General features: G+C 53.0%; 1 protein-coding gene across 1 annotated transcript in view; it reads left to right on the top strand.

Annotated features, from left to right (window-relative positions):
* Positions 1 to 18,404, top strand: part of LOC101422746 (disks large homolog 5-like) — a 205,174-nt gene extending 186,770 nt beyond the window's left edge. Inside the window, 10 exon segments of the mRNA XM_071215912.1 lie at positions 201 to 347; positions 912 to 1,095; positions 1,668 to 1,816; positions 2,633 to 2,803; positions 3,443 to 3,639; positions 12,827 to 12,973; positions 13,263 to 13,390; positions 14,409 to 14,518; positions 15,170 to 15,279; positions 16,750 to 18,404. Coding sequence (XP_071072013.1) covers positions 201 to 347; positions 912 to 1,095; positions 1,668 to 1,816; positions 2,633 to 2,803; positions 3,443 to 3,639; positions 12,827 to 12,973; positions 13,263 to 13,390; positions 14,409 to 14,518; positions 15,170 to 15,279; positions 16,750 to 16,853 — 1,447 coding nt within the window. The 3' untranslated portion in view covers positions 16,854 to 18,404.
* The last annotated feature ends 1,125 nt before the right edge of the window (positions 18,405 to 19,529 follow it).

Raw genomic sequence — 19,529 nt, 5'->3', positions numbered from 1 at the left:
GCCCTGGGTAGGGGAGAGGTGGACCAGCGCCTCCTGCAGGTGACCGGCCACGCGCGTCCAAGCTCCGAGGCACCTGCATCTCCTTGGGCTTCGGGGTAGGACCCATGTGGACCCAATCCCCCCTTAGGACCCGTGTTGTCACTGGAGGGGTGTGGCTCTGGGCGGCTGCCCCTCATTCTCCCTGCCCCTCCCCACTCCAGTTCCCACCTGGACCCTGCGAGCACCCACTCCACACTCCAGGAAAGTGGTGCCACCACCCCGGAGCACGCCTCTGCCATCGATCCCCTGATGGAGCAGAATGAGGGCCCTGGCATGCCCCCGTGCAAGCAGAGCATGCCCAGCTCCAGGTCAGCCAGCCGGCACAGGCTGGGAGCCCTCCCTTTGTGCGGGCAGCCAGGCGGGGGTCCTTGTGAGCCCCAGCTCTTCCTCTGAGCACATGGGCATGGGGGCTGCTGCCAGCCCTCCCCACCCCCCAGCTGCTGCGTCCCCACCGGCTGCCAGCCACCCCAGCCACCCCAGCCGCACACCGGGTCTTTGGTGTTGGTAGGGGCGGGGAGGTGCATGCCATAGCCGCTCTTTTCCTCCCCCCCCTTCTTTTTTCTCATTTTCCCATTGACTCCCTCTCTGCCCCACCTCTCCTCTCTCTTTTCCTTTTATCCCTCACTTGTTTATCAGGCTCTGGGTTGGGGCCGTCAGAGCAGTTTCACCCCCAGAGAGCTCCTGGTTTAGAGGGCGGTGGTCCTGGGCACAGGCTCAGTGGCGCAGTTGAAAGGCTACAGGAGGGTGGCAGGGGGAGGCGGGAGACCGTGAGGCAAGTAGAGCCCGGGTCCGGATCAGCCGCAGTTCTGACTTGCCCGTGCCCACCTCCCTGTCTGTGCGTGATCGAGCAACTTCGTCTTTCTTCCCGAAAGGATGGTGGGAGATGCCAACAAGAAGACCCCAGAGCCGCGAGTCATCTTCATCAAAAAGTCTCAGCTGGAGCTCGGGGTGCACTTATGTGGCGGGAACCTGCACGGGGTGTTTGTGGCCGAGGTAGAGGACGACAGCCCTGCCAGGGGTCCCGACGGCCTCGTGCCAGGGGACCCCCTCCTTGAGGTGAGTCCTTAGCTGCACCCTGGGGGTCTGTCTCAGATGGCCCTGGGGACAGACAGCGCAGACTTGATGCCGGGTGACCCCTGGGTGATTTTATTTTAAACCCTCATAAACCCAGGGTGCTGCATGGACCCTCTGGGTAGACCCCTGGGAAGCCGGGCAGGCCTCTGAGAAGCTGTGGGCAGAACCCCCCAGCCTGGCTGTGGGGGTCCAGGAGAAGATGCTCTGCTCTTGTGCGCAGCAGCCTCAGATTTGACGGGGAGAGTTGTACCTCCCCTGCACAGGGTCCCCTTTTGATGAAGAGTTGGTGCATAGATATTTAAAGGTTCAAGTGCAACGAGAGGGAGTGCTGTATTTCGAATATCTCATACTTGCACGAGGACTCGAACGTGGCTTTTCCTGGGCACTGGGGGAGACCCCAAGGATTCAGCCCTTCCTCCAGAGGGGAGGCAGGGGGGCTCCCAGGTAGGGGGATGTCGGTTCTCTGCCTCTTCGCCACACTGGCCTCTCCTGGCTATCCAGGCCGCCCCCTGGTTTCTGCCCTTCTGACCCCAACCCCCCTCATCCCCGGGCAGTACGGCTCCCTGGACGTCCGGAGCAAGATGGTGGAGGAGGTCTACGTGAAGATGCTGAAGCCCAAGGACAGCGTCCACCTGAAGGTGCAGTACCGGCCCGAGGAGTTCACCAGGATCAAGGGCCTGCCTGGCGACAGCTTCTACATCAGGTGCCGGGCCTGGGGGGTCGGGGCCAGGGGAGCGGCCTCCTGTGGCGCTCCATTCCTCATCAGTGCCCCTGTGCTTCCTGCCTCCTAAGGGTAGGGCCATGGTAGCTGTTACTTGACCCCCTGATCTGCAAGTCACAGCATGGTGCTCGTGACTTCGAAACACCCTTGGGGGCTTTGAGGAGCAGGTGGGCTTCCTTATTTGGGGCTTAGGGCCTGGGGGGATTTGGAGGCCACAGATCCCCCTTTCCCTCTGGTCTGCCCTCCTCCCCTTCCCATCTTGCCCAGCAGTGTGCATGTGGACGTTGGGGTGCCTTGTGACATGGTGTGGGTGCAGGCACAGGATTAAGCATTTCCTGGGAGGGACTTTTAGCTTTCTTCATGATCCCTCAGATCTGAGACCCCCCCAAAATTAAGAACCACTGATCCTGAAGTACCATGTGGTGCATTTCCCTGTCTCCATGGCCTATTTCCATCTTGCGGGGTCTCCAGTCTGTAGGAACCGTGGCCCTTGCCTTCAGGAGGGAAGGCATGCAAGAAGACCCATTTGGAAGGGGAGGGCAGGGCCTCAGGTCTTGGCCAGAAGTTCTCAGTCTGAAGGAGACGGTGCTGCCCTAGTCTTAGGGGAAGGCACCACCTTCGTCCTCCTGTGCAGAGCACAGGCGCCCACCTTTGGGGAGCTGCTGCAGAGTGGGAAGACCCAGCTCCAGTTTCTGGAATGACTTTTTAGTCTGGGGGAAGCACAGTGCAGGAGAGCAGTCTTGGGGGGCGGCTCCTTCAGGGTGCAGCTCCCCCTGATCGCATCCTCAACCCACCCAGGGCCCTGTACGACCGGCTGGCAGAGGTGGAGCATGAGCTGAGCTTTAAGAAGGATGACATCCTCTATATTGATGACACCTTGCCCCAGGGCACGTTTGGCTACTGGATGGCCTGGCAGCTGGACGAGAATGCCCAGAAGATCCAGCGCAGGCAGATTCCCAGCAAATATGTGTACGTCTTCTCCAGCCCCGGGCCGGGGGTTCGGGCAGGGGCAGAGTGGGCCGCCAGCCACGGAGCTGTCCCAGGGATGAAGGGCAGGGGCCGGGCTGCAGGGAGGGCTAAGCTGCTCGTTCCCACCTCTGGTTGGCCAAGATCAGTTATCTAAGGAACTGCCCCTGGCATAAATCAGAATTGTGCAGAGAGACAGTGGTGACTCAGGAAGCATAACTTTAAACGCTGTTAAGCTGGGGAGCAGCTGTAGCATAGAGGTTTGAGCACCTGCTTCCCATGTACAAGGTCCCAGGTTCAATCCCTGGTACCTCCTGGAAAAAAAAAAAAAAAGGCAAACAGGCTCAAGAAAATGCTATTAAGCGAGGGCTTTCGTGGCAGTTCCTTTGACACTGATCCGAGTAGAAAGTGGTAGAAATTCCTAAGAGTTGGCCCCTACCACTGGTGTTTGTGCAACCCCCTGCAAAGGTGGGTGAAGGGGTCCTTGGTGGTGGGCTGGGTGAAGTAGCTATGAAACCTGCAAAGGGGAACCCTGGAACAGGCCCTGGTCCTGTGTCAGCTCTCGCCTTCCTCACTGAGCAGTGTGGGCAGGGAGATGGTCCCAGCAGCCTTGCCCAGCACTGCCATTCTCTGCGGCCACAGGATGGACCAAGAATTCTCCAGGAGGCTCAGCATGTCTGAAGTCAAAGATGATAACAACGCTGCAAAGATGCTGTCGGCCGCCGCATGCAGGTCCTTCTTTCGAAGGAAACATAAGCACAAGCGCAGTGGGTCCAAAGAAGGGAGGGATCTCCTGGCCTTGGCCGCCTTTTCCAATGACTCCATTCCACTCTTTGAAGGCAAGTGGCTAAACTTGGTTTTCCAGTGGACTCTCACGATTTGGGTTGATGTTTATCACTTAAGCCTCAAGACAGTGGCTTAAGCAAGACAGGGTCTATTTTTCTTGCAAATGCAAGAAGGCTGGTGGCAGGCATCTGGGTTGGTTGGGTGGCGCTGCAGTTTTCAGAGTCTATGATCATTTTGCTTGCCACCCATAGTATGTGGCTCCGGTCTTGGGGCTTCCCTGTGGTCACCATGTGTGTCCTTGCAGCTCTAGCCATCATGTCTTTGTTTCAGGTGGCAGGAAGGAGGCTGGACCTCTGCCTGACAACTCTTCTTTAAATCACAGCCCCATGCTGTGGCTTCCACTTGTATCTCACTGACCACTCTCATCTGCCAGGGACATGGGAAAAGAGGGATTTGGCTGGATGCATTGTGGCCTCAACGTTACAGGAAACCCTGTTAGTAAGGGAGAGACAAAGATGGGCAGTGGGGAGGCCGAAAGCAGTCTCTGCTCAGGGACGTTGCTTCCAGAATGGCTGCGTTTCAAGCTGCTTGGTGGTGACCCAGGGCCACCCATCTCCACAGGTCCTTGGTGTCAAGTATCAGGGAAGGTCAGGTGGACCCTGGCAGACGGCCTCGAGGGGAGGGTGCATTTGTCCTGTAAAGCAGGCCCTTCCCAAGGCTGCTCTGATTTTGGCCTGTAGCCCTAGGATGTGTGCCAGCCAGGCAGGGCAGGCACGGTGCAGGGCGGGCAGGGGTAGGACAGGCACGGGGCATGGCAGGCATGGCGCAGGGCAGGCACGGCGTGCAGGGGAAGGGCGGGCAGGGGCCACTGGGAACAGAAGGTGGGGTGGCTTCCTTCTTCCCTCCCTTTCCTGTCCCTTCTCCTCTGTGTTTAACATGGAGGCCTGGGGCTCAGAGAGTGGAGTTACCCACACCCTGGGTCCCGGGCTCCCCATTACTCTCCGTTAAGACTAGAGCCCGGGGGCCTGGTCTGCCTGCCTGTTTTTCCGCGCCTGCGAGCTAAGGGTGGTTTTTATGTTTAAATATAAAAAAAAAGGGTGGCTCCCAGGGCATTGGGGCAGTTGAGCAAGTTAGGCCCTGAACACTATTCCATCTATCTCTGGAAGTGGCTCCTCAGGAAACGGAGGTTGGCTGTCACTGTGGGCACCAAGGTGGAAGGGAAAATGGATGTTAAATGTGTGGAACCAAAGTAAATGGGGGGCAAGAGAGGAGTTTCTTGAGAGTACACAAGGATGGATATAAAACATGTAATATTACACCATAACATATAGGAGATGACAGACTGATAATGTAAACCATAATGTAAAACATAGGATAACTAAAAATGTAAAGAACTGTGTATCCTAAAGTATGCACCATAATGTAAGCACAGATATTACCTTGTTAGAAAACTAATATCTCAGACTCTACATCACCTTAAGTAAATATGATGTGAATAGGGTGTAAGAGTATCGATGTGGAAGGAAAAAGGTGTTGTGGTGGATGTATGGGAGTGCTGTATATTATATATATGCATTGCTGTGGTCTAGGACTCCTATGAAGAAATGCTGAATAATTAGGGGGGAAAAAAAAAAAAAGGATAGGATGTGGAATTTTTTCAAGTCAACATTCTTTATCTAAGTTCTTTATCTAACTTTATCCAAGTTCTTTATCTATCCTTTAAACCCATCGCTATATGCAATTCCCTAGTAAGGGACCATGACATTATATTGGGCTTCAAATTTTGGGGAGTTCTGGATCACAGAGTGTTTCAACAATGGCAATGGAGGGATACTGGTATGGGATACCAATGACAGGTGATATATGGCTGACAGGGAGCTGTACAGAACATATGTCCAGGGTGCATGGTAATGATTGGATATACTCATAGTGGCAACAATTAAAAACCCAGCAGGGGGGGTACTGGGTTCCTGGCCAGTGGTGCTCTGTCGTGGTCCCTAGGGGAGCAGCGATAGTCTCCCAGGTACAGCAGCGGGGACCGGGAGGGTGTGAGGGTTCAACAGTGAGCACCTGATGTTAATGACTATGCTTGTGAGCTGATAAACCTAAAATAAGAACAAGGCCTAGAGCAACATTGTGCCTGGGAATTTCCTCCTGTCAGCCTTCATGTTACTCAAATGTGGCCAGTCTCGAAGCCAAACTCAGCATGTAAATGCAATGCCTTCCCTCCAGCGTGGGACATGACACCCGGGGATGAGCCTCCCTGGCAACGAGGGACCACTATCAAATACCAACTGATGATGCAACTGGAAAAGGACCTTATATGGAAGGTTCAATGCGGATCAGCAGAATATCCATGTCTACATAAAATAACATGACTTTAAAATGCTGTTTGACCTAAAGTAAGGGGGAAATGGAAAGGAGAAATGAGTTTATATGGCTACGAGTTTCTAAAAAAGAGTCTGGAGGCTGGCAGAAGGATTGCCCTCATGCACAACTGAGCAGAGTCAGAGAGACAGATAAAGCAGATACAACCCCCAGATATTGGTTCCTATGAAGGCTAAAGAGACCCATGAGAGTTATGGTCATGGCCGATGGGGTTTACTACCAGGGCAGATGGCCCCTCTTTGGAAATGGTGTTTATGTATGATGAATCTGGACTCAGATGGGATCTCCCTTCATAAGACTTTCATGCTAATCTGCTGGAGGTGCAGTTAACGTTGGGGTTTAAGATATATTTAGGGGATTTGAATCTCTGGATGACAATGTGATAGCCAGGTCCTGAGCCTCAACAGACTCCAGCACCTACAATCTGATTTATTGGACTTACCACACTCAGCTAAGATGGAGTTGAAGAAGGACAACCACCACACCATGGAGCCTAGAGTGCTTACAACTGAAAGTGGGAGGATTGCATCCAGCATCCATGTGGAATCTGAGCCTCCTCTTGACATAGAGGTGCAATGGACACAACCAATCCAATGTCCACATAGAAGAGGTGGCATTGTATTGGGAAAAGTGGACATGGTGGACGATGGGTATGGGGAAAGGCAGGAAGAGATGAGAGGTGGAGGCGTATTTGGGACATGGAGCTGCCCTGGATGGTGCCTCAGAGGTAATCACTGGACATCATAAATCCTCACAGGGCCCACTGGATGGAATGGAGGAGAGTATGGGCCATGATGTGGACCATTGTCTATGAGGTGCAGAGGTGCCCAAAGATGTACTTACCAAATCCAATGGATGTGTCATGATGATGGGAACGAGTGTTGTTGGGGGGGGAGAGGGGGGTGGGGGGGTGGGGTTGAATGGGACCTCACATATATATTTTTAATGTAATATTATTACAAAGTCAATAAAAAAAATAAAAAATAAAAATGTGAAAGGGACTGTTACCCCAGTCTCGCTCAGCTTTGCCGTTGGTCTGAAATGCATACTTCCGTGCCCTTCACAGGAAAAGTTTGCCAGCGCCTCAGTTAGGGCTAGGGCTACGCTTCTCCCTCATTTGGGTTTTCCTTCATTCCTCGCTGCCTGCTTTCCCCTGTCCCCTTCTTCCCTCTCGCAGGCACCGTCTCCAGTGTATTTGGGGTATGTCCTAGATATATATATATCTTTGAAAAACAGCCATTTGTCAAATCTTCCTTTTAGTCCTTCAATTTTGCATGACAATTTTTGAAATTGTCATTAAGTACATTTTAAATTAATACATATCTTTCTGGTAAATTGACCCTTTTATCATTGTGAAATGTCTTTAGGTCTGTCATGTTTCTTGCATTGAAATCTATTTTGTCTGATTCAGTTCTATGAGTTTTCTTCTGGGTTATCTTTTCCCATCCTTTTACTTTGAATTCTTCCTGTCTTTTCATATTTAAATATCTCTTACAAGTAGCATATGGATTTTTTTTTTAATCCACTGTGACCATATGTCTTTTTAAAAAATTCTACTGAAATATATGTACAGAAAAGGGCACAACATTTACTGAGACATGAACAACATAGAGAGTTTTCACAGCCTGAACATACATGTAATTGTTCTGGTCACTCAATAAGAGTATTTCATCCATTACATGAAATGTAATTACTGATACATTTGGATTTACATTTATTGTCTATTTGTTTTCTATTTTTCTTGCCTCTTTTCCCTTCTTGGGTTTTTTTTTTTTTTTTGTATTAATCAAGTATATTTGCTATTTCATCCCACCCCTTTCCTCATCTCTTAGTTTTTAAAGTTATTCATTTTCATTTTATTCCTTTGTGGGGTTACAGTAGACTACACAACATGCATCGCTGACTTACTACTGATATAAGTTATAAAGAAAGATTCTAGATCATCAGAATACTGTAATTTCATTTACCTCCTTCCCACCTTTTGTATTCGCATTATAATTCTATGTATACTTTAAACACAAGAGAGTATTATTGATTTGCCGGCCAACTGTTCACTTATACTTACTCTTTCCATTACCCTTCATTCCTTCTTTTTTTAAAAAGATTTATTTATTTATTTAATTCCCCCCCTCCCCCGGTTGTCTGTTCCCTGTGTCTTTTTGCTGCATCTTGTTTCTTTGTCCGCTTCTGTTGTCGTTAGCAGCATGGGAAGTGTGTGTGGCGCCATTCCTGGGCAGGCTGCGCTTTCTTTCGTGCTGGGTGGCTCTCCTTACGGGTGCACTCCTTGCATGTGGGGCTCCCCTACGTGGGGGACACCCCTGCGTGGCATGGCACTCCTTGCACGCATCAGCACTGTGCATGGGCCAGCTCCACACAGGTCAAGGAGGCCTGGGGTTTGAACCGCAGACCTCCCATGTGGTAGACGGACGTCCTAACCACTGGGCCAAGTCCATTTCCCCTTCATTCCTTCTTGCAGTTATGTGTTTACTTCTGATTTTGTTTTCTTTCTGCTGAACACCTCCCTTCAGTATGTCTTGTAGAACAGGTTTATTGTTGATGAAGTCTCTCAGTTTGTCTGAAAATGTCTGTTTCGCCATCATTTCTGAAGATGATTTTCACTGGGGATAGTATAGAGTTTTAGATGGACAGGTGTTTTGTTTAATCAGTTTAAAGGTGTTATTGACTGTCTCCTGGCTTTCATGATACATTCATTTCCCTTGGGCCATCATAACAAAATTACCACAAACCACGTGGCTGAAAACAATACGCACTTTTCTCAGAGCCCAGAGGCCAGAAGTCCTACGCAGCATCTCTGGACTGAAATCCGGTGTTAGGAGAGTCAGGCTCCTTCTGAGGCTCTGGGGCGGGTCCTTCCTTGCCTCTTCCAGGTCTGGTGGCAGCTGGCCTTCCCTGGCCTGTGACCACAGCACCTGCATCTTTCTCCCTCTGCTCCATCTTCTCTGCCATGTGTATCTGCCGCTTACAAGGACACCCGTGATTGCATTTAGGGCTCACCCAGGTAAGCTCCTCCTCTTGCTATCCTTAACTGCATCACCTCTTTTGCCATGTAAGGTAATAGTAACAAGTTCTGGGCATTAGGACCTGAATATGGTTTTGAAGAGCCTGCTGTTTCTGGTTTCTGGAGAGAAGTCATTTTTCATACCCTTATTGTTGAAGGTAATATTTTGCTCCCCAACCCCCCATTGCTTTTAAGATTTGTCTTCAGTTTTCTTTACGATTATCCTGCTTGGGGAGTTCTTAACACTTTCTTGAATACCGTAGCTTGACACTTTGGTCAGTTTTGGAAAATTCTGGCCATTGTTTCTTTTTGTTTTTAAATCTGTAATATTTTGGTATATCTTACTGCGGTGTCTTCTTTCCATAGGTTTTGTTTTGTTTTGTTTTGCATAGTTATTGTAATGTATTAAACACACTTGTACATACATACATAACTACATATATACATGTGTGTGCAGTTTAATACCCTTTTTAATATTTACTGTTTTCGTCAGTGCTTTCCCACATTCATAAGCATCAGAGCTTCCTAATTCCACGTCATGAGGATCTAGGTTGGTCTCCCTGACAGTGCCTGGCAGAGTGTCACTCAAATAATTGTTGGTTATTTGTTAGAATGGCCCAGGTTTTAGGCTTTTCAATTATTTCCACCATTAAAAAAATAAAATAAAATCGTGTTTCTTCAACCACTACCTACCTTTCTGCTCTACTCCTGTTCCTTTGTGCTTTTGACCATGCCCGTTTATCTTTGACATGTTTTTTTCTCCATTTTCTGTCTCTTTTCTTCTCTCTATGCTCCAGTATGGATGTTTTCTACTGGCCTTTTTTCCTAGTTCCTTAATCTCCTCTTCTGTCGTGTCCAGTATGTTCTTAATTTCATAAATTGTATCTTTTAATTCTAGAGTTTTCATTTGCTTCTTCATTAGTAGATTTTAATTCCCTGGTGAAATTTTCCTTCTTGTTATCTCTTTTCTTAAACGTATCAATCACATTAATTTTAAAGACTGGGTCATCATTCTTCCTGGTTATCTGTGAGTCTCCTATTGTCTTTCTTTTTTCTCCTGGAATACCTGGTCATCTTTGGTTGAAATGTCAGCAGTTAGGAAATTGTTGGGGCCCTGTCCTCCAGAGCGGTGGCGGGTCACCTTGCTGCAGGAGGCACTGAACGGACCTGAGGCTGAGCTGCAGCTTTTGTGCAGTTGGAGGTTCATCCTGAAATCTAGGCGTGGCCCTTCAGTGGTCCCGTCTGAGCCTGGGGTGTCATTTAGGCCCCTCCTTGCTAGCTGTCCTTGACTCCCTGACTCTGTCTCCTCAGCACCATGAGACTGCAGGGACCTCAGTTCTGCAATTTAGTGACTTTCTTAAACTCTCAGCTTCTTTTCTCTGCTTAGGAATTTGGCAAATGACTTTAAGAAAAAACGGGTGAATAACAGGCTTACTTCTTTGCCTCTCTCTTCTCTCTGGAATCCTGGCCCCTCAAGCCCTGGCTGCCTTGGCAGTCCTAAACTATATTTCATCTCACCTGCTTGGTGGTTGCCAACAGATCTGCTGGCTTCTTTGCCTCTCGCTTTTACTCCAAAAACTGCAAATGCTCTGTCGGAGGGAGGCTTACTGTTTCGGGGTTCCCTTCTCCCCAGGATCTTGCGTCTCAAATCCTGGTTGCCTCAACAGCTCTGTGATGCCTCCAGAAAGGTGTTTCTTCTTTTATGTGGCATTTGAATTCCTGCTTTAGTTCATTGGTTCCAGCTGCCGCGTGTGTTCCCAGAAGACCTCCTCCTCGTGATTGCATGCCCACTGTCATGGGCTGTCCACCGCCACGGAGGATGGGCTGGCCTTGTCCCTGACCCCTTAGGGACCTGTGCAGGCATGTCTCAGGGCTATGCACTGAGCACTGGTGCTTCCTTTTCAAGAGGTCATTACGGTACGGATGGAGCCCCTGAGACCACCCCTGTGCTCTGCCCTGGTTAGCTGTGACCTCGGATGGCCCACAGTTCTTTGGGCTTCTAACTCATCTGGTTAGATTCAGTGATAGGAAAGATGCTCTCTAGCCCTACGATTCTGTAATTGTGAGGACTTCTGATGGGGATTAGTCAGGGAGGAACGTGCATCTGTTAAATGGGTGTTAACAGTAGTTAAGAGAATATGGTTCTTGTTCAAGTAAGTTAAGGGAAATACTGATTTAATGTCCAGAAATGGGGGAATGGATGCATATTCGTGAAGCTCAAAAGGAGTAAATGAGATATGTCTGAATCAGCTTGGGTGCATTCCAGAAACAGAACACTAAGTCAAAGAGTTGCAGAATATATTATCATGCTATTTTTGTCAAACACATGCAATAGCAATATATTATATAGTTTTATGTATATATAAAAATCAACATTTGAGAATAACAAAATGACTGGAAGGATATGCTTCCATCCCATAATATTAGTCACCTCTGAAGAGGCCAGTAGGGGACCAGGATTGGGAAACGGGCATCAGAGAGGACTTTAGCTTTATCTGTAACTTCTTTTTTCTTTACGCAAGAAGATGTTCGTCTCTTCTTGGAGGAAGATCTTTTTCCGGGGACTCCTTAGACACTTTCCTCAAACGCGTGGAGGTTCTCAGGTGGTGAATGTGATGTGTGTGGCGTTTCCCAAGCTTATTTGACCACCACATCCTCCCTCACTTTTTTTTAAAACAGATTGTCTTGTGACTCTGGCCTTCTGTGGAACACTAGGTTGTTTAGAGAGCCACGTGGATGGGCGTGGACAACTGGCCGTCAAAAAAGCGGCGCTTGGGGCGGGTTGAGGGAGTGGGGAGACCTGCTCAGCCTCGCCCTCAGGCCTGCCTGCTGCTCAGCCTGGCACTGGCCCTCGCCCTCACCTGGCGCCCTGCACATCCCTCCATGCTCCGCCTCGGGCCCAGCTGTCATCCCGCCCACTCCCGGGCCTTCTGGTGGCCTCTTCATCCCCTACTCCAACCCCTAGCATTTGTTCCACCCCCTGCTGCTATCTAGAGGCCCTTGTTCTGCTGCCTAGTGCTGTTAAGCAGCTCGTGTTGTCTCTTCACATCGGTTATCTCCTGGTGCCAGGCAGAGTCTGAGCTTTCTATTGTGCACTCTTTGTACTTCTGAGATGCCAACGTGGTGACTTGAACCAGCTGGATGCAAAGAAGGTGCTTGCAGGCTTTGAGGCACAGTATTCTCCTGCCAGGGCTTTTATGTCCATTATGTGGGATGCAAGGTGCAGTGCATGCTGCTTCAACTGCTTTCACTGAGACCAGACAACAGTGTCTTAAACTTGATGGGAAGCTTGTTTCTGTCACCTCTAACTGTCCAAGCTGGTGGGTGGCCTGGGGGAAGCACTGTGTTGTGGGGTCCATCCAGGGGCCCAGTTCCCTTCTGTCTTGTGGCCATTTCCAAAGGCCTGTCTTCACCTCGGTGGTCAGGGCTGGCTCTGGTCGGGGCTGGCTCCAGCTCCCTCCCTCCCAGCCGATGGGGAGGGAGCTGGGAAGTGGGAGCTGCAGCTGCTCACACCCTGTTGAAGGGGCCTGGCTAAGCTCAGGTTTTATCTCAAGAGGAGCTTGGATACTGGGTGGAAGGAAAGCAGGCATGGGGCATACAAGGAAGCATGTGAGAGCTGAAGGACTGGGGGACACTTGGCTGTTCATGTGGGAGGAGAGAACTGTGCTGGTCTCCAGGAACAACAGAGGGGCCCCATTGCCCCTGCCTGCAGGAGAGTCCCGGGCAGCAGGGACGAGTTGGTCCCCAGCCGGGCTGTGGATCCGTGTGACGGACCCCACAGATCCATCGGGGAGTGACGGAGCCTGGTGATGCCCCCGCCTTCTCTCCTTCAGATCCGGCGAGCAGCCTGGCCTATCAGCGGGTGCAGAAGGTCGAGTGCACGTCCCTGCGGCCCGTCCTGGTTCTGGGGCCTCTGCTGGACGTGGTGAAGGCGATGCTGGTGAACGAGGCGCCCGGCAAGTTCTGCAGATGCCCCCTTGGTAAGGGGTGCTCCTCGCCTGCCGGGCACGTCTGTCCCTGAGTCAGCCAGAGCAGGCTGTTCCGGAGCCTTCCCTAGAGGACAGGTGACCACAGACCGGGTCAGATCAGTGTGCGGCCCCAGCCCTGCCTCCCCCGGGGCGAGGGCAGTGGCGTGTCCCCGAAGCGCTGGTGCACAGTGGGCTTCGTTGCCCCTTCGGGGCCGGGGGAGGCTGTGAGGGCTCAGCAGTGCCCAGTACCTGGAAGGGGCCTTGGGGTGCGGAGTCCTGATGCTGCGTCCCTGCCTTGCAGAGGTGATGAAGGCCTCCCAGCAGGCCATCGAGCGGGGCATCAAAGACTGCCTATTTGTCGACTACAAGCGGAGAAGCGGGCATTTCGACGTCACCACGGTGGCTTCAATAAAGGAAATCACAGAAAAGGTATCCCCCGCCTTAGGCTGCGGGGAAGAGGCCCGACTGTGTGTTGGGATTGGACACCCCTGGCTGCGTCAGGGCCCTTTGCCTGTGCATCCCTGCCCTGCGTGTCTCTAGAGCTCCCCACCCCCAGCTCTTCCCACACCTTCACGGAGCTCATCCACATGCTCTCTGGCAGAATCCACCTGCCTGCCGCCTGCCCTCGTTGGCTCTTGGCGCCAGGGCAAGCTTGTGGCCGCTCCCCCTCCGAGGAGGTGGATGAGAGCTTTGAACTCCAGGGAAGAGCCTCCTGCAGGGAATTCTGAAACAGATTCTGCTGAACCTGTGAGCAGACTCTTAGGTTTGTGTGCCTCGTCTGGAGGCTGGTGCGCAGCTTCCAGCACGGCCGCCTGGGGGGCCCTGCCTCCATACCGTTGCTATCTAGCTCTATATGCATTTGAACGCCCTCAGGTCCATTTGTTGGGAAGCCCAAGAAAAAGACTGGTGGCTCTGCAAGGCGTGTTGGAAAGACCCCGGCAGAGCAGGGGACTCGGGGTCCCCTTAGGACTTGTCCTTCTCAGTCTCTGCGACTGGGGCTGGCCAGTCCACCTCTTTGGGTTGGTTCCTCCTGTTGAAGGAGTTGGCCTCTTGCGGCTCTAAGTGCACATTGCCCTGTGGGGGCGGAAGACCTCTGCCAGGGGTGCCCTGGGCTCGGCAGGACTCCCCGGTGCAGCTTCAGGGGTGTTTGGGGCGGGCGGCCCAGGCACAAGCCTGTGGCCTTTCATTGTCCCCCATTCGGCCTGGAGGCTCAGGGGACCCGGGGAACGTATGTCAGTCACAGCCACGCAAAGCCACACTCGCCTCCAGGATGCTCCAGCTCTTCATTTGCTGGGTCTGGCAGAAATAAGGCCTCCGGGCTGGGGGTGTGGTAGGGATCCCAGAAGTTCCCCACACCTGGGCGAAGGCAAGGAAGGAAGTCTGGATTTGGGCTGCGCCGCCCTCCCCTCACCCCTGCCTGTGGCGCTCACCCTCCCTCCTCCCCCAGAACCAGCACTGCCTCCTGGACATCGCGCCCCACGCCATCGAGTGGCTGCACAACATGCACATCTACCCCATTGTCATCTTCATCCACTACAAGAGTGCAAAGCAGATCAAGTAGGTGCCGCCGCCCCAGGGCTCGGCCTGGACGGTGAGGGCTGGGGGCCGGTGGCCCTGGTTGCGGGGGGCAGCGAAGGAGAGGCAGGAGGCACTTGGAGGAGGAAGGGAGGGGCCCTGCCCCTCGTGGGCCCCGTCCCATTTCAGCCAGGCTGTTTTAACTGTGTCCCCTCCTCCTCCAGGCAGCCCCTCAGCCCTGCTCGGGGGCCGCACAGTGCCTTCGCATGCCCAGCTTTGTCTGCACAGCCCCTTCCCACCTCTCCGACCCCTTTCCTCTTCTGCTCACTTTGGGGCTCAGAGGACACAAAGGGCGGGCAGAGCCAGGCCGACCCGGATCGGCCTCAGCCGGCTCTGCTCTCGCTGAGGTGCCATTTCCTCGGGGTGTCCTCAGCCCGCCAAGGCTGCTTCTCCTTTTACCTTCCTGGGCTCCCACGCATTGGGGGCAGCTGGTTTGTCGCTCTCTGTGCACACACTGGGCCCCCCACTGTTCCCTCTGCCTAGAGCCCCGACAGGACCCGCAGGCTGTTGCTCTGCTTTCTGAGGCGCTCCTGGGGCGCCCCACAGCTTGGGGGATACCCTTCCCCTGGATGAGGAGAGGAAAAAGAGGGCCTGTGAGGGGAGAGGCTCAGCCTATGCTGGATGTCCCACCAGGGAGCAGAGGGACCCCATCTACCTGAGGGACAAGGTGACTCAGAGGCATTCCAAAGAGCAGTTTGAGACGGCGCAGAAGATCGAGCAGGAGTACGGCAGGTACTTCACAGGTAGGTGCCAGGCCCGGCGAGGAGGAGCCGGAGGCTTCCAGCGCATCTTTCCTGAGAGCGGGAGGAGTCCGGGCTCATGGGCCGCCTCCCGGGCCTGGTTGCAGGCACCTCTCACCGCAGCTGAGGTGTTGGAGTTTCCGTCGCTGGGCGACACCGGGCGTTTTAAGATGGAAATGTAAAGTTCTCTGAGCTGCGCACCTGGTCGCCAGCTGGTCTTTCTCACCCACCTTCTTAGTGGGCAGCCGTGGGTTCGTCTCGGGGCCTGGGAACCACATAGCGCAGCTCCTGGGTCCCTGCAGCCCCGGATCCGAGCACTCCCTGCTGAGCAGGCAGCGTGTGCGCCGTGGTCGTCTGTCCCCCCAGTGGTCAGTTTCGGCCACGGGGTTGTGTGAAGAAAACCCATCTCTGGGCTCTGAAACAAAACAAAAAAAACCATGGCTCCAACTTACCTGCTGCCCTTTTCCTTCCTGGTTTTCAGCCTCTTCAGTAAAATCAGACACTTGTAGGGGGTTAACGTTTTGGTCGTGGGAAGAAAGGGGCAGTGAACTTAAATCATGGAGTGTGTTGTGATCCAGAACAGGGCTTCCTTCTCTTGCCCCCCCGTGGTCAGGGTGCATCCATGTGTTTTAATTTCCAGTCCATCACAGACCAATCCTTTTGTCAAACATGTTAAAAGCAAATTACTAGAGACAAACCTTAAAAATCCCCCAGACTTGGAAAATGCAGGCTCTCTTTTTTATTGCATTCAACTGACACAAAGTTGCCCTGCCAGGCTCTGGCAGCTTCTGCACGCTGTCCGCTTCCACTCACCTCTGGCAGCCGGGGCCCGCTTGTGGCCAATGCTGTTCTGTGGAGCTTGGAGGTGCGTCACCCGATTCGCGTCCACCGAACCTGTGGTGTTTGAAGGCTGCAGGGTAGAGCTGGGCCAGAGTGGAATGCATTTCATTGGCTTTGCTGGAATCTTCTCTGGGCCTGGAAGCCTGACCCCTTAAACTCATGCTAGCTCCCTTTAGAATCCCTCTACCAACTGGGCCACACAACACCCACCCTTCCTCCCTTAAGCGGCTTTCCATGTGCTGGGATCCCCCAGCCCGGGGAGTTATTGGGACGGTGGGCAGTGTGTGTGTGGGGCCAGGCCCTGGCCACCCGGGTTGCAGGGTAAACTGGGGCCCAGCCCAGCCTTGTTGGAGCCTGTGTTTCCAGCCACCTGCTGAAGAGCCGACCAGATGCCGCTGGAGGGACGGGGGGACGCGGAACAGATGTGCACTCCACTCTTTTATTTTTTGTCTTTTATCTTTTTATTTGTTTTTTTATGATTCATTCTCCTCCCCACCTTCTTGCCTGGTGGAGGAGAGTGGGGTGGGCAGGGGGCAGGGGTGCTGCAGAAGCTCAGAGCAGGCGGCAAAAGGGGCCTTAAGACCCCAGGCCCTCCCTCTGAGCTGAATGTGTGTTTGGGGGGCTCTTTTGCAGGGGTTGTCCAGGGAGGAGCCCTCTGAAGCATCTGCACCCAAATCCTGGCAACGGTCAATCAAGAACAAAATAAAGTCGTGTGGATCCCAGCCTGCCCATTGTAGGGAAACCTCGTCCTGTGAAGAGACTGCACATGTTCTGCCCGCGTGAACGCGTGGCTCAGCTCTCTTTAGCGACTAAAACCAGAAAACTGCGTGGGAGCGTGAAGGGGAGGCTCCCACGAGCACAGGCTCCGGAAGCTCCCACCCGGGTGACGGAGGGTGGCGGCCAAATGGATCCAGGCCTGGGCAGCAGACCGCGCTCCTCACACCTGTGTGCTTAAGACTCGACTGAACAAAAACACACAAAAGACTTTCGACAGAGGGGTTCAACACCAACCTTTCTTTCTCCAGCCAATCAGAGATGCTGCAAAGAGAACCTTCCAGATCACAAGTTTACAAGCCTCTTCTAAGTATTTGGCGGTTTCTGTTTACTTGAACGGCTTCACGTTGTTGGTGCCGAGCCCCTGCCCCGCCTCCCCTCCATCTTTCTGCCCCATCTGTTTCTTTTCCTGCTTTCAGCGAAACGACTCTGGAACCTCACTAGCGGCTGCTTTGCTCCGGGAGGTTCTCGGTGGGACCAGAGCTGTGGCAGCCTTCCTCCTGTCCAGGGAGGGCCCCGTGACCGCAGGTGCTCAGGCCATTTGAGGTGGCAGATCCAGTGCCTTTGTGGAGTCGCCTCGCCAGCGGCAGCGTCCCCCCCTGGGGAGGGAAGACTGCTTTAGCAGTCCAGTAAACTCGCCTCTCTCCTCCTCTCGTGCCTTCCACAGCCTCTCATTTTTTCCTCCATCTGGGTTTATCCTTTAAGCATTTGGTCCCTTGTTGTTTCGTAGACTCACAGTGACAGGTTCTGTTCAGCTACGGCCACTGTGTACCGTTGGGTCCTTTTTAGGTTCTGTAGTTGGCGACAGCCTTGACCAGTGGAGATTTTGCGGGGTGCCTCGTAAGCTATTACATTCTAGAGTGTGGCGAGTGCATTGGCGTGTTCTACGCTGAAACTAAAACTGAAATGGGGGCCTCTCCAGTCTAGGTGGCAGCCGTCTTTGCCTGCACCAAGCCCTGTGGAGGTGTCTCCATTTGGGGCTGGCTTGCGCTACCCACGCCGGGCGTCTCGGGCGGAAGGGTTGAGGTGTCTCCTGAAGCTGTGCGTCCTTTTCCCAGGTACTGTACGGGGGCTCTGTGGGAGCGTGCCCTGCCTTTTCATCCTGTTCCTAACATTTCATTTTCCTAGCAAGAAATCCGATTTCATTTTATTCTTTGTAATTCTAGACATTAGATTGTAGTTTAGCCATTACTGACTTTTTTTAAAAAAAAGGGATATATTTTCTTGCACAGTTGTTCAAAAAGAAGTTTCAGTCCTCAATGCTGTCCTTTGTTTTATAGGTACAAGTTTTCTAGCTCACACAATTAAGAAAAACTGTAGACTAGGTCTCGCCGTGTTACCTTCAGGCCCCTCGGGGGTGGTTTCTCAGAGCCTCGGGCTGCCTCGGGCTGAGGGTGGTATGCGGGAGCAGACAGGTACTGTTCTGGCAGACTGGGATTTTCTGTACTAAAATGTTACTTTGTATCAAAAGTTAAACAGACTTTAGTACGACAAATAAAGGTCAATTTCTATAACTTGTGTGTGCAGACACCTGTGTTTCCCTTGGTTTCGTGCCTTCCTGCGCCCTCAGCTTCGCCGGTTTCCTAAAACTTGCCACAGCTTCCTTCCTCTGCAGAGCGTGGCTGCTGGGCGACGTTCTTCCCAGCTCAGGACGATCAGGAGGCCCTTGGACCTGCGTCCTCAGCCTGTGTCATCCTTCCCCTCTGTCCAGCATTGAATAGGCGTGGTGGCCGAGGCCACCGTTGTCCCGGGCAGTGGATTTGGGGCCTTAGAGCCTGCCCTCTGCCCTGCAGGTGTGGGCTTGGGGGGGGCGGGGCAGGCAAAATGGAAAGGGGGCAGTGAGCTGAGTGCTCGGAGGCCCGCAGGATGCCAAGGTCCTGCTGTCCAGTCAGCGCTTCATCTGCAGGGGACCAGGCCCAGGCCATGCCCAGCCTGCCAGGCAGGGTCAGCAGGGCTTCCAGCCACCTGGACCCGAAAGCCCCTGCTCCGGGGTGGTGGGGAGGCCCCTGGAAGGCCAGCACTGGCCCCAGATGCACAGAGGCCTGAGGCAGAGCAGAGGCCGCCTTCCCTGCTCTTGGATTTGGAGGGGCTTGAGGGCAGAATGTTCTAGAAAAACCACCTGCTGGCATGGTGGCTGGGCCCATGGGGGCAGATTTGGTTTTGGCACCTCCCTCGTCCCTCCCTCCGCTGTGGACCTGCAGCCTTGGCCCCCCGGGGGCTACGGGAGCTACAGAACTGAGCTGGGCTCTGCTCTTGAGTGGGTGGGAGCTGGGGCAAATCCTCAGCCCCTGCATTTGCCCGGGTGTCCTCGGCCGTGGGGCCTGGCCCTGCACTGCCATGACCCAGGGCCAACCTCAGAGCGGGCAGCTGCTCCACGGATTTTAAGCCCCCCCCACCAGCAAATGGGGCTAGGGGGTGGGGGGGTAGTGCAGGGGGAGGGGGCGCGGCTACTTGTTTAGGAAGGGCTCAGTTACAACGCCAAAACCTTAGCAGCGGATGAGATTTTATTTTCTTTAGACTTCTGTATTTTCCAAATTTTCTGCAGTGAACTTGGTTTTATTTTATAATTGCAAGGGGAAAGATGCTCAGCTGTTTAAAATGGAGGGCCCGTTACGTCACTGAGATCACAGGTCGTTCAC

Source organism: Dasypus novemcinctus, chromosome 6 (assembly GCF_030445035.2).
Source record: "Dasypus novemcinctus isolate mDasNov1 chromosome 6, mDasNov1.1.hap2, whole genome shotgun sequence".
Classification (NCBI taxonomy): domain Eukaryota; kingdom Metazoa; phylum Chordata; class Mammalia; order Cingulata; family Dasypodidae; genus Dasypus; species Dasypus novemcinctus.
Note: the sequence above shows the minus strand (reverse complement) of the source record. Positions and strands in the feature narration are given on the sequence as shown.